General features: G+C 48.2%; 1 protein-coding gene across 3 annotated transcripts in view; it reads right to left on the reverse strand.

Annotated features, from left to right (window-relative positions):
- The window catches only part of NFATC2 (nuclear factor of activated T cells 2), a 177,122-nt gene that overhangs the window by 34,405 nt on the left and 117,773 nt on the right, over window positions 1-24,944 (reverse strand). For all 3 annotated transcript variants that reach the window (XM_063720558.1, XM_002830424.5, XM_002830425.6), the window contains exons 7-9: window positions 15,232-15,287; window positions 14,701-14,827; window positions 11,545-12,234 (exon numbers count right to left, since the gene is read on the reverse strand). In XM_063720558.1, the coding sequence (XP_063576628.1) occupies window positions 11,545-12,234; window positions 14,701-14,827; window positions 15,232-15,287 (873 nt within the window). The remainder of the gene's footprint in view (window positions 1-11,544; window positions 12,235-14,700; window positions 14,828-15,231; window positions 15,288-24,944) is intronic.

A 24,944-nucleotide genomic window follows, 5' to 3' on the forward strand; every position in this document is an offset into this window, starting at 1 on the left:
ATTTTTTCAACAAATAAATTGCAATATAATACTAATGATGAAACCCAAAAATGATCTTATTATTTAATCTAGAGGAAGAACCTCTAGATATAATCTAGGGGAAGAACCTCTCCATTAAAACAGACTTAAAACAAAGGCATCTGCTTGCAATGCTTGGTCTGACTCCTGACACAAATGAACTATAATAAAAACAAAGAAGAAAACACTTTTATGATATTTATATAAGATAACCGGAAGTTTAAACACTAGGTATTTCATGATATTAAGGAAGTATTATTAATTTCCATGTGTGCTAGTGGTCTTGTACTTTCAGAGTCCTTTTCTTAGAGACACATGCTATTTATACATGAAATTATAGGATGTCTAGGATTTGCTTCAAAATATTGCTGTGTAGCTAGGCACCATGGCATGCACCTACAGTCCCAGCTATGCTGGAGGCTGAGGCAGGAAGATTGTTTGAGCCCAGGAGATCAAGGCTGCAGTGCACCATGATTACACCTGTGAATAGCCACTATGCTCCAGCCTGGGCAACATAGCAAGACCCTATGTCTTTAAAAAAAAAAAAAAAAACTAATAACAAACCCCCAAAACAAAATTACCAGGTAATGAATATAACAGGATGAAGGTGTAGAAGAAATCAGATTGGCCATTGGCCATGCATTGATAACAGCTGAAGCTTCGTGGTGGGTATGTAGGGGTACCTTGTACTATGCTATAGTTACATATGTTCAAAATATTTAATTAAAAGTTTTAAAATCTTACCCCCATTTAAAAATCTTCCCCAGCCACAAGGAGGGGAAGGAAGGAAGATAGAGGCAGGGAACACTTTCAAAGGCCCCGGCCGGATGCAGGTCCTGGATTAGTGAGCCTTGGATATGTGTGGCACTTCCGTAATGGGGGCACAATTCAAATGCCTAATGGGTCCAGATAGGAACCCTGAGTGAGATCGGTGAAGTCTAAGAGGAACAACAAAACAAGTGTGAAGATAAATAACAATGGACAATCCACCTATTGTTGGAAGACAAAAGGGAATGGTGGGGGCTGTGGACCGGGCCAAGTGGATGTTCCAACTAAAGGAAGTAGCCTCTGCTCAGGGCTAGCCTTGGCTTTGACTCTCAGTAGCTGCCATGCAGGAGGTGGGGCCCAGGGTGGCTAGATCCTTGGATTTTCTAAGCAAAGTCAGAAATCCCTATTTTTATGTGCAATTCCCAGTTTTTCAACACTGGCATCTAATCAAAATATTTTTTCAAATACTGTGTGGGCCAAACAAAATATCTGCGGGCGAAATGCAGCCCGTGGAGCACCAGTTGGCCGCTCCTTTTCCAAGTGCTGAAGCAGACCACAACTCAATCCATCTGGAAGAAGGGGAAAGGGTGCTTTCATCAATTTTGGGTCAATTCTTTTTGGGGCATTTAATAAAGTTGAGAATTCAAAAGACACCATCAACTTCCAGAAATCTATAAGAACCGGCCGCACAGCATTTCAAAGGCGTCCTCCACGTTGTCAGCTTATGCAACAGAACCTCTACTTTGCCCAGAGTTTTGGAAATTAACAAGCAGGGAGTGTCTTTTCAGCTTTCCTGGGATAGTGGAACTAACAGGCTTCAGATGAAACCTATTTGTTGGTTTGCGGACAGCCTGGGACTTAAGTCCAAACTGCTCGCAACAGACAGTCCTGCCATAAAACCAAGTTGGGGTGCTCAAGGCTCACCGTAAAATGACCAGAGAACTCTCCACTTTGGCTGCCTTGCCAGAGATCTGATTTTATAACTGTTTAAAGGGATGAGACAGATGTCATCCCCAAACCTGAGAGCAGCAGAATTTGTTGCTGAGGACCAGAATGGACTCCTTCAAATTCAACCCTCAGTTTGTCTTTGACTTCATCTAGAGAAAGATTCTTAACACTCTGGATGGGCAAAACAGGCCCCAGCCCTGCCTCTATTCACAGGCACAACTTGACCAGATCCCCGGATCCATAAAAAATTAAAGAGGTGTCAAAAATGCAGCAGAGAAGAGCCAAATAAATGGTTTCATCATTCCCCAGGAAGAAAACCCCTTTTTTTTTTTTTTTTTCCTGAAAGGGTGGAATGTAAAAGAAAATCAGTGCTAAAATAAAGTTGAACTGGTTCAGAGCAAAAAGAGAGTCCAGAATGTTACTTGAAGGCAGCACACACCAAAACACACCCAAATCTCAAGTCTAAGAATGACTGGTAACCATGGCTACTTCAGGGCAGGGGGGCTTTCGTTTGTTCTCTGTGGGTTTACCCTGGGAAAACAAAGCTTTGCCCTTGATCCAAAATGGGTTTATCAAGGGTGGGAAGGGAGGGAGCACAGAGAATAATCTAGTACATAAAATGAGTTGAGTAACTGCCACCCAATTCATGGACTAAAGTAACCAAATTCTTTTTCAAGTTCTACATTTCTGGAGAGAAACAGCGCTACTACAGCTAGCACTGATATTAGAAAGTTATGTAGATTTTTTAACATTATAATATTCTGGCTGGGCACAGTGGCTCACGCTTATAATCCCAGCTTTTTGGGAGGCTGAGGCGAGAGAATCACTTGAGCCCAGGAGTTCGAGACCAGACTGGGCAACATAGCAAGACCCTGTGTCTCTATAAAAAATAAAAAGTTGAGCCAGGCATGGTGGCATGCACCTATAGTCCCAGCTACTGAGAAGGCTGAGGCAGGCAGATTGCTTGAGCCTGGGAGGTTAAGGCTGCAGTGAGCTATGAGGGCACCACTGCACTGCAGCCTGGGTGACAGAGCGAGAGATCCTCTCTCAAAAAAATAAAATAAAATAAAATAAAATAAAAGATTATCTTGGAATGTGGCTGGAATCAGGGAAAATCCACTGCAGTTTCCAGCCCCACAAGTTATGCTGTTGAAAACCATCAGCTGAGAGGTGGCATTGCCCTGAAATGAGTGAGGTAGCTGGTACATCCAGCATAGCACACCCACAGAGCAGGGAAGTGAGTCTTAGCCCTTCTGCCCTGTGTTCTAGTAAGAATGAAAGTACAAAGGAGGGCCTTTAAAATTGGTTATGATGCTGACCTACCCATAAATCTTGCTTAAATGAGCACCTCACTCTTTCACAAGGATATTCACCTGTTATCACAAGAGAATAGCCTCATTTGGAAATTAAATGTAGCATAAACAATTCAGAATAATTAAAAGCTGGTTCTAGCAGATGACTGGGAGCCCATGAATGACACTGGGTGCTGCCTCTCACTTGGTCCTCTTTTTTAGGAGCTGTCTGCTTTTGGTAGGACAGATGCTGCTCTGGAATGAGGGCTGCGTGGACAGCAAGTCTGGGAAGGGACTTTCTTGTGGTTTGGTGGCTTCTGACCTCCAAATGCAAGTGCACATTCCTTTGGAAACACTTGCTTTGCAGAATTTCAAAAAGATCACTGAGCGTTTCTGGGTCTGGAGTCGGCTGGAACGTAGCTCTCTTACATAAGCCAGAAATACAGAGTCCACATCATTCAGGATGAAAGGACAGCTAAGTGGCACAGCTTGAAATCTGACATTCTTAGAAAGGAAGGGGAAACAAGAGAGGGAAACAAGAGATACCCCAGGGACAGATACCTGCATATCGTTTAGGCACTCAGGAGAGGGTCAGAGAACGGCTACTAGTTCAATTCAATGATCTTCCAACAGCAATTCTTGTAGATTCTGTGGGCTTCTCTGTAGGCAACCACACTTTTCTGGACTTTGACATTTTCAAGGCTCGAACTATCCTTTGCTGAATTTACAGAGGTAGCCTGACCACATACTTGAGAATTCAGGCCAAGAGTCAGCCTCCTGGCTCTTCCTCTGCCCCTGCCCCTATAGCTCACAACTGACAAGGAAGAGGAGGAGGAAAATGTCACTGCGGTTAGGGGAAGAAGAGTGATCAGCAACTACTGAACCCTCGCCGTGCATGTCAGGTACTGGGCAAAGAGCTTCACAGGACGCCCCCATTTTTATTCTTATAGTAACCCAGAGAGTCGGGCACCATTATAAGTGACTTGGCCAAAGTTACAAAAGAGGGCAGTGATGAGGCCAGACTGAGAGCTAGGCAGGACAACCACAGCAACTCTTTGCCAGACAAGTCCTAGAACTGAGGCTAGGCCTTCAGACCAACCATCTGATTCCTGAGAACGGGTCCCCATTGACCAAATGACAGTTACAGGACAAATCGTCAGCACTGTGTGAAACAGCAAGTGATATGGAAGTTTCCACCCATGGGGGACCTGTGTGTACATTTTACCACCTTTTGTAGAAAAGGGGAAAATAAGAATACATGTGTATTTGCATATGCTCGGGATTACATAAAAAAAAAAAAAAAACCCTAAAGCATTCATCCTCAAGGTGGATGATGTTGCTTCCATGGGGGTAAAAATTGGTTCTCTGCGGGAGGGGTGTTGAAAAAATCTTCCATATGACAATGCTTTGTGACTCTGCAAAGGGCTATGGTACATGAACAGACACGTAGTGTGTCTATAGCACTGACATTTCATGGCATGGAGATTAGGAAAAAAATTGTCTTAAAAGGCTCCTGGCTGGGGGTGGGGGGTTGGTAATAATGAAACAAAGGTTGAGAAATAATGTTCTAGGAGGCTAGGGAAAAACCAGTATTAGAGAGCAGAGCAGAAGGGTGAAGACATCTTCTGCTGGATGTCTTTTTTATATATCTTTCCTAAACGTAGGAACATAGTGCCTACATAAAGATACATTTTTAAATGAAGGCAAAAAAAGGATGCTGGCAAAAGCCCTCCCAACGGGGGCCTGACCTTTTATTGGTGTCGGCTCCAGGTGGCCTTGTGAGTTAAACTTGGTGCTGGTGGTTTCTGGTGGTTACTGGTGTACCAGCAAGGCCTACACTGAGATACTCAGACCGGGCTCTCCAGGTGCCCACAGCCTCTGGGCCACTCGGCCAGGCAACTGCCTGGCTCAGTTCTCATCAGCACAGAGACTCCTGTGTCTCACCCTCTGTCGGCACCAGGAGGCCCAGCCCTGCCGGGGTCATCATGGCTGCCGGGCTCACGGCAGGGCTCTGCGGCAACCAGGCTCCGCGTGGGCTTTGCACGCCTCCCCACACAGGAGCCGCTTTGTCCCAGGCTTGCCGTGGGCACTGAAGGGCCCCAGTGAAAGATCCCTGAACTGCTGAACAAAGCAGGCCAGTTACAAAACACTTTTCCATCGCTGGGTTCCTTTCCCTGCTTCCTGAGCTTTGGAGGGTGGGTCTCTCTGTTCATTCCTCCCCTGCCTGTTTCTCACGCATTGGTGCACCCAGCTTCTGGGTAGAGCCTTTTCAAAGCACACTCATGGCCCCTCTGCCAGAGGCACAACTAGCAAAACCTGGGCCACTGGTCCACACTCCTCCAGGGAGCCATGGCAGGGGATACACTCATTGGAGTTCTCAGCAGCCCCCGGCGAGGGCATCATCTCCCTCATGCAGATACACATCCTGAGGTCCCCTGGAGGAAGCAGGGGGAGGGAGCCTTGGGCAGTGCCCTGGGGCTGTGTTCACTCATCTATCCCATGGAAGAAGCAGGGCATGAAGGTGAGGAAGCCCATCTCCAAAGATCAGTATAGCCAAATTTTTTCTCCTACACAAATAGATTTTTAAAATTTGAACCATGTCCTACAAGAAATCAAGGCAATTAAATTCATAAACAAGGCTGGGCATGGTGGGTCACAGCTGTAATCCCAGCACTTTGGGAGGCCTAGGGGAATGGATCACCTGAGGTCAGGAGTTCAAGACCAGCCTGGCCAATATGGCGAAACCATGTCTCTACTGAAAATACAAAAATTAGCCAGGCATGCTGGCAGGCACCTGTAGTCCCAGCTACTTGGGAGGCTGAGGCAGAAGAATCGCTTGAACCCGGGAGGCGGAGGTTGCAGTGAGCCAAGATCATGCCACTGCACTCCAGCCTGGGCAACAGAGCAAGACCTTGTCTCAAAAAAAAAAGAAAAAAATCATAAACAAATAAAACAGCAGGTCACATTTATGGAAGATCCCTTTTATTGACATGCACTAACTCATCATCCTCAGCACAGCCTTCAAAGGGAGGAACTATGACCATCTCATTCTATAGATGGGGACATGAAGGCACAAGGCAGTGAGTAACTTGCCCAAGGTCAGAGTCAGTGATGGAGCTGACACTCAAGACACAAAAGAGTCATGAAATCTGACTTTTGTTTGTGCAAAAAGGCAACATGAATCTCTGGAGTTAGAAGACAGGATGGTGGTCACTTTTGTAGAAGGGAAAGGGACACCTGGGGGCTTCTGGGGTGCCGAAAAGACGGTCATAATCCAGGTGGCAATTCTGTGGGTGGCCCGCTTGTGAAATATACAGAGTGCACTACTGATTTCTGAATGTGCATATAATTAAGTACTTTACATGAAGAACAGGGCAGAAGTAGATTTAAGACTGAGCAGACTGATTTGTGCCCTTCCTGCACACATCAATATACTCTCTCACACACACACACAAGCTGCTATCCTCACAAGCCACTGCAGGGGCTGCAGCCATCACCGAGACCACATCCTTTCTTTTCTGGATGTTTCCAGAATGGGGCAAAACATCTCCTTTGAGTCCCAGGCCACACCCCTGCCCCCAAGTTCTCTCATCTGTGGCTGAGTCTCTGGGCAGCTGTAGTAAGTTCTCTACTTCAAAACCTGTGGTGGGTTTGGTGGTGAGATGACCCGATGACCTCTGCACCCCCAGTTCAGCTGTGGAGTCAGCACAGCTCCTAGAATGCACCACAAGAGCGCTAGTAAGAGTCACCTCTGAGTCCACTTTCCCCAGCGCCTCTCCTGCTTGCTTGCGTCCTGAGCGGTAAAAAGTGCAGCCGCCCCTCATTTTATGCAAGGGAAGTGCTGAGAATTACCCGTGTATTGATCACATCTGGGCAATTCCAGTTGCTTTTTAAGTAACTGCGCTCACGACAGGGCCTGTGGGGCACACCCCCTGTGAAATGCACCGCCTTCCATCACGCTCCTGTCATGGGATTCGTTTTCAATTTCACTCATCTCCGTTTTTTCAACCCTTGCCTCCCTATAGTCCATTTTACAAAGGCAGCCAGAGTGATCTTTTCAAACAGTAAATCAACCCATGCTGCACTGCTGCTAAAAGCCTGCGGGAGCAAGCCCACGTCTCCGAGTTCGTGGCCTCCGCCACCTGCGTTCCCTCTCCCTGAAACACTCTTCCCTCAGACCTCCCCAGGTCTGCATCCATCCCCAAAGGCCGCCTCTTCAGAGTGGCCTTTCTGTACACTCATCTGCAGGGTCCAACCTCACCCCCAAACCAGGCAGCCACCGTCTCGCTCCTAACCCCATGGAATTTCCCCTGTCGCTTTCATCGCTGTCTGAATTTCACTTGCTTACTTACTGCCTTCCATGCTAATGTCTATCTCCCTTACCAAACAATCACCGTGAGAGCAAAGATTTCATTTCACTTGTTCACTAGTGGATCCCTAAGTCCCAGAACAGTGCCCAGCACAGAGTAGACAGCCAGAAAATACTAGTGGGTGAGAGGGAAGGAGGGTCAAGGACAGAGAAGTCAAGGGTCAAGGACACAGAGGGAGGGAGAGAGGGAAGAAGGAAGGGTTAAGGACAGGGAGGGTTGGAGAGGAGAGAGGAGTAGGGGAGAAAGGTAAGGAAGAATTAGGTCCCAGAAGCAGCTACTGCTAGGAGCTGCTGGTGTTCCCCAGGTACAACTTGGGGCCTTAGAACAAGGGACTAGTCACGGAAGGGGGATGACAGCAGAGAGAACGCAAGTGACAGTGTATGAACCATATGTTTTTGAAGAACTGTAAGAAAGTGCCTGAATTGGGGTGGGTGGAGAAACACGGGGCTCGGGGGAGTGGATGCCTTTGGCCCTGGAATATTACTTATTTTGCTTTTCCAAAGAGACTTCTTGAAAACGTCTCAGGTACTCAGAGTGGAGAAAGCAGAAGGAGCGCCTTGGCATTCCAAGAACAAACGGGGCCAAGCCAGCCGGCGTCTGTGTGCAGGAATGCAGGCGGGAAGGGCTGAGATAAAGCACAGATGCCCCACGAGGGAGCGGGGTGGGATGCCCAGACGCGATGCTGGGATCACTGGCCAAGGTGCAGGAAACGATAACTCAGAGCCAGGGGCTTCCCTGGACCCCAGGGCAGGGGCGGGATCAGCTTCAAAGATGGTTTGTTTGCACTTGTGCGGGGGAGGGAGGACCTGTGTGTCCACTGGTGACTGCTTCCTTTTCCAGCCACAGAACCTTCCCTCAACCCTCAAAACGCATAAGCCCAGCTCTTACAAAGTTTCCAAGGAAAGCCCACTTTGGCAAAATCCCAAGGGAAATAAATGACAAACCAGAAATGCCCATGCACGGGCAGCACAGCACCCTGGGGTTTAGCACGGGCCCCGTGCAGCCAAATATGCGCCATGTGCGACAGACTCCCTTGAAATCATAAACGAAAGGGACAGAAAAGGACCTAAAGACCGAGGAAGTTGCCCCGCCAGACACCCAAGGAATGACCCAGGGGATTTTCCAGTTTACTTGTCAGAAATAACACAACACAGCAAACCAAGACATCCAAATCTCATATCCATACAGCTGATGGTGGCACATCTGGAATGTTCCACGGATGCATGGGCTAGACAGACTAGCTAGGAGATGGGCTAGGAGAATTTGAAATTCTGGCAGTTGAGAGACAAAACTGCACCAACATCTTCTCGGTGGCTACAGTGGAAATGCAGTCTGGGGCTTGCCACTGGGCACGAGCCACCAGGGGACCTGCCCATTGGAGGGTCCTGGGTTGGGCGGAGCCTTGGAGACAAGGCCGGTGGAGCACTGAACATAACTAGTGGCACTTGCTGCCTTTTGGAGGTCACACGGGTGGAAACCATTCCACTGCCCCATCCTACTCTGGCCTCAGGAATCTGCAGCCCCCAAATTGAGAAGCCGGACTATGGCACAGGGGACAGGGCAGTGCTGCGCTTCAGAGCTCTTGAGCTTCCTTTATGTTATTTCTGCCAAGTATTAGGAAAAGAGCTTCCAGGTCAGCTGTGTAGCACGACTCCCAGGCCTCCATTCTTGCAGAACACAGTACAATCCAGTGTGGACATCACCACCTGGAGTGTGCGATGCGCTCTCCTTGTGCTACGCCCCCTCGTTCTAGAGACTTATAATGTCCGCTAGCACGATAAAGCCTCTCAGAAGTCCCACAACAAATAATTAAACAAAAACAAAAACAAAAAAACTTGGTTTAACCTAGTTTTTTCATCTTTTAAAGCCATGGAACCCTCCTTCAGAAAATAGCTCCTAACATCCCATGGGCTGGGGTCATACAGCACGTACCTAAATTTCACCTCGCTCAGTTCTCTGAGACATCTTTAGAGCTGACTCAGGTTTGGACCTAGTGGGACTCCCCCTCACCACGACTTTGAACCTGCCTGAATTCAGAAAGGGCCTCAGGAGGCCCAAAAGGGTCTCGGTGCTCAGCTGCTTTCTCTTTAACATAAACTTATGTGGAAACGGCAAGGACATCTATGGATCTGGGGCTGCCATAGCCAGTCATGACCACCTCAGGCCACTTGGACATGGGTGCCCCAATATCCAAGGCACTCACCATTTGCCTTTAACAAGGGATGGACAGGGTAGGAGAGGCCAGTGTGTTTCTCGCTCTGGAGACCAGACCAGCCCTAGGTGCAGAGTCAGCTGGGGAAAATTATCCAGCCCTGCACAGACACTCATTTATTTATAAAGCACCTCCTCTCCAATACAATCAATCCCCCAAGGCCTCACATGGAGAGGGATCTGGTTACGACCGTGCTTCATTGATCCACCACGTTCTGCCTTAGTTAATTCTCTACATGACTGCCCCCTTGAAAATAAGCACCAAAACATTATTTTCACCATTGTGAATGTAAATTGTTCAAGGATGGATTGCATGCAGGTGTCCATTTCAAAACAGAGCACCATGACCCTAACTCAACCTGTGCTTGATTATTCAGGATCAAACGGATCAATTATTAACAGAGCAATACCTAGAGGTCAGCCTTGTAAGGCACGTGGGGCAGGATGACCCTACAAGAAGTGGCCCCAGAGGTCTTTGCTTGGTGAGTTCAGGGACGTTTTTGATCGACTGTCTCCCTAGGGATCGGGTATGGAGAATACCAGAAGTCACAGAGCCCCCAGATAACCTGGCTTGTCAAGACATTTCGTAAAGATCAACAGCCTCTGACTATGCAGCAGAGGATATTTCTGGCACTGCGGTATATGAAATTTAGTACCCGGTCTTGATGGTAACTATTGTGGCTGTTTCAAAGCTTTTGCTTTACTTCCTACCCCTTGGCTGGGCTCCTGAGAGTTAATTTTCTGAAATAATTGAGGTTTCAGCATATATCAGATGCTACTGCCTATAAAATACAGGACTGGAACTGGGAATGACAGCCAGCAATTTAGGTTTTTCCTTCTTCTATTAAGAAAAAACTCCAGTCGCTTAACTGTACATTTTTAAATAACGTAAAGAGTGTCATGGGATTTGCAACTCAATAGATAAATGCTTGAGGGGATGGATACCCCATTTTCTATATGTGCTTATTTCACTTTGCATGCCTGTCTCCAAACATCTCATGTACCCCATAAATATATATGCCTGCTATATATCCACAAAAAATTTTTAAAAGAAAAACGAAGGTAAAGAAAGTCCAACAGCCTATTTTTCTGTCTGGAGCCCCCAAGGCAAGGCTGCTCTGCTCATCCCACCCTCTCCGACCTCCCAATGCACCTTGCGGCTCCCAGGTGAGTCTTAGCAATGTGGTTTGTCCTTCTTCCCTGAGATCCTGGACCAACACCTCATCACAGCTGCTCCGCAAGACTACCCTCTGGCCAGACCCCTTGCCCATAAACGGGCACCTACAGACTCACACAAAGCCTCCCCTGCATCTTTTCCTTGGCCCAAACCACCCATCAGCTGGGCTCACCACAGCGGAAGCCCACTGCTTCCTTCCCATCAATGCGCATCTCTGTTCCACCAGCACAGGGTAGAGAAGTGCCCGCAGCCTGCCTGCAAGCTGTTCTGATAAAGCCACTTTTCAATGAGCTTTCTTCTTCCTTTTCCTCCCTCTCCCTCCCTCAAATATACAAAAGAGGGCTATAAAGTGGGATTTTTTTCTGTACAGGAATGAAAAGAGGTTAGCTTTCCTTCTTTTCTATTTTCTTGGCCTCAGTCTAAATCTGGCAATTGGAAAGAGTGTGGAAGCAGTTAAATGGACCCAGTTCATGACCCAGGGGATGCCGGGTTGCCCTCATTTGCTTGTTCTATGGGGGCAATTCTGGAGGGGGGCATCTGAAATTGTTACTGCTTCCCCTCTGCAACTACTGCTGGGAGGTAATTCTTGCACAGAGCTAGGGGTGGCTTTCGGGGCATATTATTCAACCTCCTTAAATTAAAATGGGGACACTGAGGCCCAAAGAGGTTACGGAATCTGTAGGCCATGCAGTGAACTTCCTGGGCAGAGATGCTTCAGGGCACCATCCTTACAGGCAGTGACAAAACTCAAGCGTCTTACCATCATCCAAGTAGGTCTGGTCCAAGTTCTGCTCCTGTTTAATGGTCACCCCCGCAGGTAATACTTCCTTTTGGTCACTGACCGGGGGTCCGTTTTTGGCGGCTCTTTGGCTCGTGGCATTCTGCTGCTGAATGACTGTGGGGTAGGAACCCGGGCTCAGCCTCTGACCTTGACTGACCGGGGGCGGGCCAGGCCTGGTGGTGCCTGGTGCGAAATTCTCGCAGTACATGATGTGCTGGAACTCCTGGTGGCTTCCGCAGCGCAGCTGCTGGTTGGTGGGTGAGTAGTGGATCACAGGCGAGGCCTGCTGGTTGGTTGGAGAGGGGTGGAGCAGGGCTGAGCTCTGGCCCTGGGAGCCAGCATGCACCAGCACAGAGCGGTGAGCGTCCGCAAGGGACAGCGGGGCGGCCATGAGGGCCGGCTGCTGATAGCCCAGCAGGCTGGGGCTCAGGCTCTTGCTCCGCTGGTAGAGTACGGCCGCTGGGTTCTGTTGCTGGTAGCGGGCGTCAGGGGATGAGAGCCCCGTGCGGAACTGCTGGCAGGGAGCCATGGTGGCCACGAGGCAGGAGGGGGACTCGGCCACCATCGGGTGCTGGGGGTAGTAAGGCTGGCTCCCCAGGCCTCCGTGGGTGGGGCTGCAGATCAGAGTGGGGTCATATTCATCCGTGGGCTCCGTCTTGATGGCTGGGACTGGGAGGAGAAAAGAGCACATAGGGGCACCCGTGGCAGTGAGCCACGGATGTGCACGGAGGATTCGTGGACGGTGCTTGGGAACATGGCCTTGGGAGTCCATACGGGTGGGACAAACAGTTGGTCCCCATCACTTATCAGCCTTGGGCAAAAGGCTCCCCATGCAATTGTCTTAGGTAGGAAATTTTACCCTGGCCATGAACATCTTGGGTTATAGATTTTTCCAGTATTGGAAAGGTGGCTGGGAGGTCTGACTCAGCCCTGGGATGTTCACAGCCTATCTCTCCAGGTGACAGCTCAGAGGAGAATGCTTGATTTCAGATGATGCCTCCCCCTCTTTCTATCCCAGCAGCTCCTGTCTCCGCTTGCTTTCCTTTCTACTGCTTATCCCCGTCAGAAATGTCATAGATGCTTTACATGCTGATTTATTACCTGAATACACCCCACCTCCAAATGTCAGCTCCTCAAAGAGAGGACTTTTGTCTGGTTTTTGATTCTCATGGCCCAAAACAGCACCTGGTACTTAATGGGCACTCAGATATTTTCTAGACAAAGGAATCAGCAAATAGTGACTGTTCCCTTCCTCCGTTCTGTAGTGCTTTGGGGGAATGAGCACTACTGTCTCAAGCCTCAGTTTCCCCGTCTGTTACCTGGCAGGAACAATCATACCTACCCCCACGAGATCATCGGGAGGATTAAATAAGATGTGTGTGCAAAGCACTGAGCACAGTGGCTGGCATACAGTAAGTGCTCAATGCTTGCTGTCGCTGCTATTCTCTTGCTATGATCATCCATCATGACTACTACTTGTGGCCATTCCTTTCTCCCCGCCCAGCACCAATCACTGAAATCGCTCCTTCCCAACATCCATACTAAAGCATTACCAATCCCAGGAGTTGAGGAATCAGTTTTCTTTTTACTGGAGTGAATGAGTCAGTGACAGGACTGTGACCAAGTGTGCGTGCATGTGTGTGTGTGCACGCGTGTGTGCACGCGTGCGTGTGTGTGTGTGTGTGTGTGGTGGGGGACCTCCAAGTATTGGGGATTGGAGGAGATAAGGAGACTAGGCAAGGCTGTCTCTAACCACAGAAATTGTCCCTCGAGGTGCCATTCAAAGGCCATCACCTCACTCCCTGGCCCATCTGGGAGACTGAGAGCTCACTCCAGCCATGCTCAACCAGACAAGAGCCAAGGCCGGGCCACAAATGAGAGCTCACTCCAGCCATGCTCAACCAGACAAGAGCCAAGGCCGGGCCACAAATGAGAGCTCACTCCAGTCATGCTCAACCAGACAAGAGCCAAGGCCGGGCCACAAATGAGAGGAGACAGCACCATGAAACATAACTGAGAGCATGTCTGCTCAAAGGGATTCCTGAGCTGCAGTCTAGAGCCCCACCCCAGCGATCTCCCACAGTTTTGGGTCCTGGTGACCTGAACCCTGCCCCTGATAAGAGTGTCATGTCTGTCCCAAGACAGCAGTGTCCTCACAAGGGTCAACACAAAACTGTGGGCACAAGTCAAGCTCACCAAGGCAAGGCTGCCAGGGCACCCCTCAGTGTAATGCTTCTAGCAGCCCAGAGGCTCCCTGAGAAACTGTCATAGGATGGAAATTATACCCTGGGTGATTCTCTCGAATTATAGGTTTCCAATCTTGGAAGATAGCTAGCAGGTCTTTCTCAGCCTGGGAAGCCTATAGCCTATTTCCCAAGGGAGAGCTCAGAGAAGCATTTTTTAAATTTAAAATTATGCTTCCCCTGGCTGTTCCTGTCCACCTTTTCTACAGCCCCAATCGTAATCCAACATATCAATAATATCAACATTATCTATGACCTAATCCCCTCTGTTAGAATGGCAGTTCCACATGGACAGGGATTCTTACCCTGTAGTGTTCACAGCCGTGTCCACAAGCCAAGAACAGTGCCTGACACTCAGATATTTTCTGGACAAATGAATGAATGAAAAAATGGTACTCATCACCTTTCTTGGGGCTGTACTTTGTGGGAATGAGACTTCCTGACCCAGTTATTCACCAGTCACTCCATTAGGCCATGGGGTGATGACTCAAATCGGGGGGGTCACATAAAGATTCTGCAGGTTTTAGGGCATAGCCCCTCTATCATGATCAAATCTAAGCCAGGGACAGGAGTCATCCACATAGCACCCTTCTGTTGAACATGCATACACACACCCTTCTTCTATTCCCCCTTCCCCTAAAGGAAGGTACTAAGGCAATAAGAGCTAATATCACTGACATCAGCTTACTTTGCACTGTGCTAAGGATTTATGTGCATTTAATTTCCAGAACCCTTATAAGGAAGATGCTGTCTCACAGACGATGCAACTGAGGCTCAGAGAGGTTGAGTCATCTGTCCAAAGTTACCCGGCTAGGAGCAGACTTCAGGAGTCCCGAGCCCTGTGCCTGTACTGCCTCTCAATACCAAAGGGGTCGTCAGAGACACTCCTTACCTGGGTGGTAGGTAAAGTGCTGAGGCTGACTTCGTTTTCTCTTCCCATTGATGACGTAGAAGTTCACTTTTACAGGTGTGCGGATGTGCTTGTTCCGATATTCAGGGATCTCAACAAAAAGCATGTTCTATAAGGAAGGAGTTGTCATGAACTTAACTGCAATCATGTCTCAGTTCCTACCCAGACCCTAAGCGCATCCAGGCAGCCCACTGTCTATGGGTGTTTTGATGTGCCTTTCACTGGTTTACAGGGGAAGTTCGATTTCAGGGGAATTTAACTTGTCAGCGGCAGCAAAAAATAATACTCCATCAAAATATAATAAGAAGTCACAGTTACAAATCACAGAGTGTGGTGCCCAATAAATGTTGAATTCACTCATTAATATGCACATATTGAGTATCTGTTAGGTCCAAAGCTCTGGGGGACACTGATGAAGGAAGGAGGGAAAGAAGGAAAGAGCATGAAAGAGGGAAACGTGAGGGGGATTGAGAGACACTCAGCTGCCTGATAGTCAGTGTGTCACATGCTTACGGGCTGGCTCTTGTCCTTATCCACCGTGGCTTCCATCTCCCAAATTTGCTGCCCATCTAGAAAAATTCAAAAATGACAGACTTTGAAGGAACTATTAGAAACCAAAGATTTAAGACAAAAACTCACCAACTTCTGTTTATCTTAGCTTACATATATGTCATTTCAGTAAGGTGTGTATGTGTCAATATGTGCAAGTGTGTGTACGTATGTATTTATACATATAAATATTTCCTTTTTCCAAAAGGAAGACATGGTGTCAACAGAAAACAAGGCAACATTGTCCTAAGCAAATTAAGGCAGGAACAGAAAACTCAATGCCACATGTTCTCATTTATAAGTGGGAGCTAAGCATGGGGTATACACGGACATGAAGATGGGAACAGCAGATACTGAGGACTAATGGAGGTGGGAGACAGCGACCAGGGATCTACCAATTGGGTACTATGCTCACTGCCTGAGTGACAGGCTCATTCATACCTAAACCTCAGTGTCATGTAATATACCCATGTAACAAACCACATGTACTTCCCAAATCTAAAATAAAAGTTGAAGTTATATTTTAAAATTTTTTAAAATAAAATAATGTTGACAGCCAGAAGAAAGGAAACAGGACAACAGAAAATAAGAAAAAAAATAGAAACTGTCCACAATCCTACCATCATTTTTCCCCTGTGTCTGAATGTCTATATATCTTTCTTTTTTTTTTTTTTTTTTAAAGGCATTATTAAGGGCTGGTCATGGTGGCTTATGCCTGTAATCCAAGCACTTTGGGAGGCCAAGGCAGATGGATCACTTGAGGCTAGGAGTTCGAGACCAGCCTGGCCAGCATGGTGAAACCCCATCTCTACTAAAAATGAAAATACAAAAATTAGCCAGGTGTGGTGGCAGGTGCCTGTAATCCCAGCTACTTGGGAGGCTGAGGCATGAGAATTGCCTGAACCCAGGAGGCAGACGTTACAGCAAACCAAGATTGCACCACTGCATTCCAGACTGGGCAACAGAGTGAGATTTTCTCTCAAAACAAACAAATAAATAAATAAATAATTTTAAAAAGCATTGTTATATGTTGCACTTTATTCTACGCCAAAGCTGTTAGAGAAGCAACATGACAGATCCCTGACTATCCCAGACATGCCTCCTTGGTGGTCTGAGAACACAGGCTTAAAGATGCGGCCCCAAGTCATGAGGGAAGCCAGTGACTTCAGTGGTGTCCTGGCTCACAAATCACTGAAGAGCAGAAAGACGGGGGCTCACCCTCCACCTTTCCTCAGCAGACAGCCTGGATCTCATGTCAGTCATAACAACTGATGAAGAGGTTTTGCTCAGTAAACTCTCCTGTCCAGAAGCAGAACACTACTTCCCCTGTTTGGGGCCAAGAAGTTGGGCCCCCAAAAAAATAAAAACTCTGCATTTGCAAATAATTGATTTCTCTTGCTGACCACCTATACTGGTCATTGAGCAGTTTTCAGCTGAAACAAATAATTTCAACAAGTATTTCCAGGGTGTTTTGTGGAACATTGGTTCTGAAGGATATTAAATAGTTTTATGAGAAGGGGGAAAAAATCTACATGCTAATAAGCATTTGGAAACTGCTGAGTCAAAGTCAAATGGCTTTCTTCACTGCAGGACTTCTCAGAAGCTTTAACATGCTGCTGTGCAGAGTAACTCTCCGAGGTGGGCTAGAGTACATAGCACTTCCCAAGGTTTGACCAATGAACCCCTCCCTACTTTTAAGCACAGCTATTCGCATCTTCTGTGATTGCTTAGGTTTGAACCCATATAGTCTTGGCTCTTAAGATTCACCCAATGAAATCTGGGTTTCAAGCATTACTTAAACATACTCCCACCTACCTCCCCCATGAAAAATTAACATAAAGTCTTGTGATTGCTCTCTAGATGATCTTAACAAGGAACAAGCAATGAACACGCTAGAGCCCTTTGTAACAATTAAGTCTGTAAGTCCTGACCTTACAGCGCAATTCCTGAAATGACTCAGCAAGGCATGGGCTATGTTAAAAGGGAAGAGAGCAGGTGGTTCATGTACTGACTCTCACTCTAGTGTCCCTTGGTCCCTGCTGTAGGGACCAAGTCATATTCATCACCATCTCCCCAACACACGCAAATGCCTGATCAACATCTCATGACTGAACAGACAGAAGTGTCAGCGGCTCCAAAGGCTGCTGGTGAGGTCAAGAAAATGCCAAAGGCTAACATCACACATGCCCCCTTGATGAGGACAGAATACCTCGACCCCCTGTTTTCTCAGACAACTGAGCAGGCATGTCTGATGCCCAAAAGGAAGCAAGGGAAGATCACTGGATGGACATCGAGGAATTGGAAGCGAAGTCATCAAGACCTGAGTCCTTTCAGTGTGCAAAGTCCTGTACAGAACTAGTCAGGGACAATCCTCATTTCTTTGTCAAAGACAAGTCAAAGACCACCCAACAGAGAAACATGTCCCCTTTTCAGGTAGAGGTCACCACCAGGAGCGTGACTGTACAGGCCAGGCTAGGGTCTTCATCAAAAAGTGTGTCCTCATCCACAACTGCAAAGTGAGCTTGAAGCCTGAAGACTGAGTAAGAAATGAACAGCGGAAATGGCAACATGTTGATGTTTGGTTTGTCACCCTCCCCCATAGACTCTCCTTGCCTGAATTGAATTCTTGAATTCTGCCACCAACAGCATCATTTCTTTTTCCACTTACATGAGCTTGCTTTGAAAAAAAAAAGGGTCATTTTCAGAAGTTCATAATGGGGAGGAAAGGGAGAAAATAGTAGCTGGAAATGTGGTCAGGAAGTATTAAGTAGGATCCATAAAGCTTCCATTCCCAGCTGTCTTCCTAGGCTCACACCAATAAGTGGCAGATGAAACAGAAAATACAAAATGGCGGTCCAACGAAAAGGGCGTCACCAGGAGGAGAGTTCTCATGGACTGTCCTCTCCGGGTCAAGGGACCCAACACGAACAAGAGAGCTTTTCCCACCTCTGGTGGGTGTGCATGGCAGACAAAACTCTTCCCACTGACAGCCATAGAATTCCAGCACACAGGTTCTTGAGAGTATCCTTAGAAACTAGCCAGCCCTGCACTGGCAGACGAGGAAATTGAGGCCCAGAGAAGCAAGGGGGCTGTGCAAAGACCCACAGTAGTTATTAAATCACAGCCTTTAAGCAACAACTGACATAATCTAATAACAAAGAGATGGCTTCAAAGACACGTCAAGGTTGTTACACAAGAGAAGCTTACCAGATCACTGTGAGGCTAGAAGGTTCCTGGGAGGCTGGAGAAAGATCTCATGTGGATGGGACCTTTGTAGGGTCACTCACCACAAAGATTCATGCAGATGCAGATTTCAAGCCCTTCCCTGCTTTGCTGTGCCCTCAAGATACCATGGAAGCTTCACTGTGGCTCTCAAGGCCCAGCACAACCCGGCTCCTACCCTCGTTCCAGCCTCTCCAGGCACTGCTCTTACCCCTGAGTCTTATGAGCACTCACTACATGCCTAGCATCACTCTAAGCACCTCGTATACATGGGCTTTTCTCATCTGTACAGCACCCATAGGAGGCAGGTCTCCTCACCCCATCTTATAGGGGAGGACACCAGGCACAGAGAGGCAAGAGCGCAGGCCAAGGTCACCCAGCCAGACCCTGTGGGGAAGCCGGATTGGAACCCAGGCAGCCTGGCCTCAGAGTCAGCACTCTTCACGCAGTTTCAGATCCCTGTGCCTTGCAGCTCCTCCGTCTAGTTCCTCTCCTCTGAGTTCCAGCCACAGCAACCAGCCCTTCCTCGGGAGGCCCCGAAGTGAGGCGGTGAGCCGCCACATCCCTCAGCCTCCCTAGAGCCCGGTAAGTGTGGGTCACAGGGAAGGACGCCCATGGGGGACAGGGGGAAAGTCCTGCCCTCTCCAGTGTTCTCTGCCAGGCCTTCCACAACACACTGACTGGAACCCTGAGCCTTCCTGGCCATGCCCTGCAGTCATAACCAACTTCTGTCACCCCAGCGCTCTGCCATTTTACTCCTGTGTACCCCAAACTTTGGAGCAGACACACCCAGCTTCAAATCCCTGACTATCCCCAATGATTTGTGAGACCTTAGATATCACACGACCTCTCTCCCTGCCTCTTATCCAACATATGGAGATAATCATAGTACCCACACCTTATGGGGTCGTTCTGAAGATTAAATATGGTAACAGACCCAAGCAGGGTATTATATAAATGTCTGGGGCCGGGTGCAGTGGCTCATGCCTGTGATCCCAGCACTTTGGGAGCCCAAGGCAGGCGGATCACCTGAGGTCAAGAGTTTGGGACTAGCCAGGCCAACATGGTAAAATCCCGTCCCTACTAAAAATACAAAAAATTAGTCAGCATGGTGGCATGCACTTGTAATCCCAGCTACTTGGGGAGCTGAGGCAGGAGGATCTCTTGAACCCAGAGATGGAGGTTGCAGTGAGCTGAGAGCATGCCATTGCACTCCAGCCTGGGCAACAAGAGCGAAACTCCATCTCAAAAAAAAAAAAAATGTTCAACAGATATCTGTTATGATTATGGCTAGTGGCAACAGATTATTTCAACACTGTCTTCTTTATCATTTGTTGCATATATTCCACAATGTGTTACTACTGAGAAAAACACAAGCATTTTAAAATCAGAAAATAATAAACATTTTCCAAAGTGCATTTTCTGATTGCAATACTTCTGCCTACAGGTTTGGGCTGGAGGGAATTTATGAAGCGACGAAGTCTGTTATGGGAGACTGCAGCATGGTGCCTGATTTTCCTTTGCTTTCCAAAGTGGGTCTTTTCACCATTAACTTTAAAAACATACACAGAGGAAAAAGACCTCACAGGAATAAGAAATCAAAACTTAAACTATGAGCCAAGGGTCCATCTTCTTTCTTTTGCACCCTTTTGGTACCAGAAGCTCCAAGGGCAGCCCAGGAATCTGGCCTGACCTGTACTCTCTCATGGAGGGTCTGCACTCGGTTTTGGACAAACAAGTCCCCAACAGGAAGTGAAAGACCACATCCGTTGTCTTTCTTGATTTTATGCAGCACGTGCAAGACACACTCCAGGAGGCTGGTCTCTAAGGGAAGTGTGCGGTTTGCAAGGTACCTTGGGGTCATTTTCCCAGGCTCCTCCTCCCCGCTCCACCCCACATCCACGGGTCCACAAGTCCTGGGCTTTTGCCTGGAGAACCCACTAATCCCAACCTCTGAATTGCACTCCCATGGGGCAGTGGAATTCAAAACAAATGCTGATGGGGCCAGGTGTGGTGGCTCACACCTGTAATCCCAGCACTTTGGGAAGCCGAGGCGAGTGGATCACTTGAGGTTAGGAGTTCAAGATCAGCCTGGCCAACATGGCGAAACCCCATCTCTACTACAAATGCAAAAATTAGCGAGGCATGGCGGTGGGCACTTGTAATTCCAGCTACTCGGGAGGCTGAGGCAGGAGAATCGCTTGAACCCAGCAGGCGGAGGTTGCAGTGAGCCGAGATCGCACCACTGCACTCCAGCCTGGGTGACAGAGCAAGAATCCGTCTCAAAAATAAAAAATAAATGCTGATGGAGTTTTCTCAGCCTGATGCCACTCTGCTCAGGTTCAAGTTCTGTCCCCAAAGTTTACTCACTGTGTGGCTTTCAAGTGGCAGCTCTCTCTGCCTCAGTTTCCTCATAAGCAAAAATGATAAAGTTTGGCCAGGTTTGGTGGCTCATGCCTGTAATCCCAGCACTTTGGGAGGACGAGATAGGTGGACCACCTCAGGTCAGGAGTTCGAGACCCGCCTGACCAACATGGTGAAACCCTGTCTCTACTAAAAATACAAAAAATTAGCTGGGCATGGTGGCGGGTGCCTGTAATCCCAGCTACTTGGGAGGCTGAGGCAGGAGAATCGCTTGAACCCGGGAGGCGGAGGTTGCAGTGAGCCGAGATCACACCATTGCACTCCAGCCTGGACAACAAGAGCAAAACTCCGTCTCAAAAAAAAAAAAAAAGATAAAGTTAATATTACTGAACTTAAGAAGATGTGGCGAGAATTAAAACAGACAGTGTATGTGAAATGCTTAGTAAAATTCCCAGTGCATAGTTAATACTGCTGTCATTACTATGATTTTAGAATTTGGAGTCTTGCATCGTTCTGATTCCAGTAAAAAAGAATTGAAGGGCCATCCTGACCCAAGTGCTTTGGTGGGTATTGAAGTTTTTTGCTGCATTTCATTGCATTGAATTCCTCATTGCAAATAAATAAAATGGTCATAGAAAGTATTTATTGGTAGGGGACTGGTTGAATGAATTATGGGCCATCTGTAATCAGTATGGAAAATCAGTAGAAGAGCACTGGGCAGCCCTTAGGTAGATTTGTGTTTTCTAACCTGAAAACATGACCCTGTTATATTAGAAAGCAGATTTTGCTGGGCACGGTGGCTCACGCCTGTAATCCCAGCACTTTGGGAGGCCGAGGTGGGTGGATCACTTGAGGTCAGGATTTTGAGACCAGCCTGATCAACATGCTGAAATCCCGTCTCTACTAAAAATACAAAAATTAGCTGGGTGTGGTGGCGCATGCCTGTAATCCCAGCTACTCAGGAGGCTGAGGCATGAGAATCGCTTGAATCCGGGAGGTGGAGGTTGCAATAAGCTGAGATCATGCCACTGCAGTCCAGCCTGGGCGACAAAGTGAGACTCTGCCTCAAAAAAATAAAATAAAGTAAAATAAAAAAAATAAAAAACAGATTTTTAAAAAATGCTGCAGACCTGTATGTACAGCATGATGCCACTTTGTAAGTCTATTCATAAGTCTGCTTAAACTTAGAAAGCCTGTGCCCCAAGCTACTCATATGGTTGTACCTCTGGGGCTGGGCCTGAATGGGTGAGGTGAGACCTTCATGCCTTTCTTCACTGATTCAAGAAACATGTAACATCATGGTGACTTTAATTTGTTTATATTTTTATTATTTGTAAATAAAGTTGTTTTTTGTTTTTTTTTTTTTCTTAAGAAAAAGGCACATTGCAGCTGCCTGTTGACTTTCCTGTCTCTCAGGAGCCCTCTGGGGCCACAGCCTGAGAGGGAGGCTGGGCTGGGACCATCAGCTCTGACTCAGCTCCGGCACAGCTGTACCCCAGGCCGTGAGATGGACCATGTATGCCTTCCAGCCCTCCAGGGCCCCCAGACAGGGAGGCAGGGCTGGACATTCCACCCAGGCTCAAGAGAGACGTGGACTCAGGGTTGCTTATGTCTACTGAGGTGGGGACCCAGCCTCTCCACCCAGCTTTCCTCCCCTGACTCCGTTGGACACACTGGCCTTCTCTCTCCCTCCAACAGCCACACCTGCCTATCTCCAGGCCTTGGAACTTGCTGTTTCCACCTCTCAAGATGCTTTTCTTCAGCTGTTCTGTGACCATCCCCTTCCCATCCTTCAGGCGCAGCTCAGGGAGACCCCCCCGCCTTCATCCCACACCATCCCCTTATAACTTTCTACTCCTCCCTTCCAGCCTGACATCATTTTAGCAACTTATTGGCTTGCTATCTCTGCCCAGCCCCAGGCTGTGAGATCCCCCAGAGCAGGGCTATAGCTATCTCACTCTCTGCTTTATCCTCAGCTCTACAGCATCTGGCACATAATAGTTGCTCTATTAATATTGGCTGAATAAACAAACAAATTGACCTCAGGATCCTCCAGTGTGCACCCCACAGCTAGAGTCCAGGAAACATTTGACCACTGACCTCTCCAGCTGTAGGACCCTGCAAGGAGGAACCACCAAGCCCTTATTATGGGGTCCTTTGTGGGAATCAGCTGATGACGAAGGAGCTGGGAATATGGGTGCAGACAAGGAATCAAACACAATCAGAGCAACTCAGCCCAGACGGCATTCCCAGTGCCATTGACCAGGAGTTCCGTATAATCCACCTCCCAACCCACAACTTGGGTCTGGGACGCTGGGCAGACCTACCCCCGTGGAACAGGACTGAGAAGACCAAGTATGCTTCTACCGCTCTGGGCTGAGATGAAATAAAGGACTTCGGTCTCTTGAGCAGACGTTCAGGCAAAATTCCCCCATCCAAAATTAACAAGGACTGGCAGCTGGTGTGAAAACAGCCCTTCCAAGTCTTAGTCAGAGGGGAAGAGAAAGGAGCCAACCACTTTGGGCAAAAGGGTTAGGTCTAGAGAAGACTTAGCACAACTCCGCAAGTTAAAAAAAAAAAAAAACATGGGGTGGGGGGATGGCTAAAGTAACATCATAGCCTTTGTTTTGTGTTTGTTTTTGAAACAGGGTCTCGCTCCATTGCCCAGGCAGGAGTCCGTGGCGCGACCTCAGCTCACTGCAACCTCCACCTCCCAGGTTCAAGAGATTCTCCTGCCTCAGCCTCCCAAGTAGCTGGGATTACAGGCACATGCCAACACAGCCAGCTAATTTTTGCATTTCAAGTAGAGATGGAGTTTCACCATGTTGGCCAGGCTGGTCTTGAACTCCTGACCTCAGATGATCCGCCCCCCTTGGCCTCCCAAAGTGCTGGGATTACAGGCATGAGCCACCACACCCACCTGACATTATAGCCTTTGCTTTAACTTCACTGCAGAGTCAACTCCAGAAGAAAACCCCTACTAGATGCAAGAAGAATGGGCATCGCTAACCAGCCCGTTTGCTGATGTATGGCCCCTATACTTTCGTTGGTTTCCTGGTTTCTCTTTGCAGGCAATTATTTAACCCTGTGATGGAACAAAGCAGCCAGGAAGCAGTAGGGTTGGCCGTGGGTTGGGGCTGGAGTCTTAGCAGTCAGCCTGGAGGAGCTGCGGGCTCATGTCAGCACTCCAGGAGAAATGAGCAAGCTTTTGGGAGGAGGAAGGCAAATCCATCCTCACCCGGGCTATGACCATGTCATTGAGCTTGAGGCGAATGCGGAGGAAATCAAAGTGTCAGCTCATGTTAGGAAACCGCACGTGATGCTTCCCAGTCCTGGCCGTGCTTTTAAAAATTAGCCAAATAAAAACGGTTGAAGTCATTTCAGTCTGCTCTTTATGACTGCTAACTAGCAGAAAAATGTGTCCTGCCTGGAAGCATGGGCTTAATGAGCCCAGCAGATGGGGGTGGGATGGGGGAGGTTCAGGAATGGCCCCCCTAGCTTAGGATTTCAGCCGCCCAACAGGGTAACACTGCTCAAATGGATTTACTGAGATCTGGAAAGGAAGTCCCTTGATTCCCGAGTCTCCTGCCCCACTACTTCCTTGGTGGGCTTGCCCCAACCATCCCCCACCGGGACAACTGATCCAGCTGCTCACTCACCTCCCAGCTTCTCCGAGTGCTGCCCCCAACCCAGTCCACTGTTCATACAGATGGCCAGAGCACTCTTAAACATCAACCAGACCATGCCACTCCCCTGCTCAAAAACCTCCAACAACTACCTGTTGCTTTGGGAATTCAATCCAAACTCCTTGCCATGTCTGCAGGGCCCAGCTGGGCCTGCCCCCCGCAGCACCTCTCCAGGCTGGGCTCTCACTCTCACGATGCACCAGCCGCCCAGGCCTGCTTCCTATTCCTCAAATGCCCTAAGCTCATCTCCACGCTGGGGCCTTGGCACTGGGCAGTTCCTTTTGCCTGGGACACTCTCCCAGCAGTCCTTGTGGCTCTCTCTTTCCCACCTTCAGGGGTCTGCTCACAGCCATCTCCTCCAGCAAGACCTCCCTGACTCTTCCCTATCCAGAGTTACCAGATTTA

This window comes from Pongo abelii, chromosome 21 (assembly GCF_028885655.2).
Source record: "Pongo abelii isolate AG06213 chromosome 21, NHGRI_mPonAbe1-v2.0_pri, whole genome shotgun sequence".
Lineage (NCBI taxonomy): Eukaryota > Metazoa > Chordata > Mammalia > Primates > Hominidae > Pongo > Pongo abelii.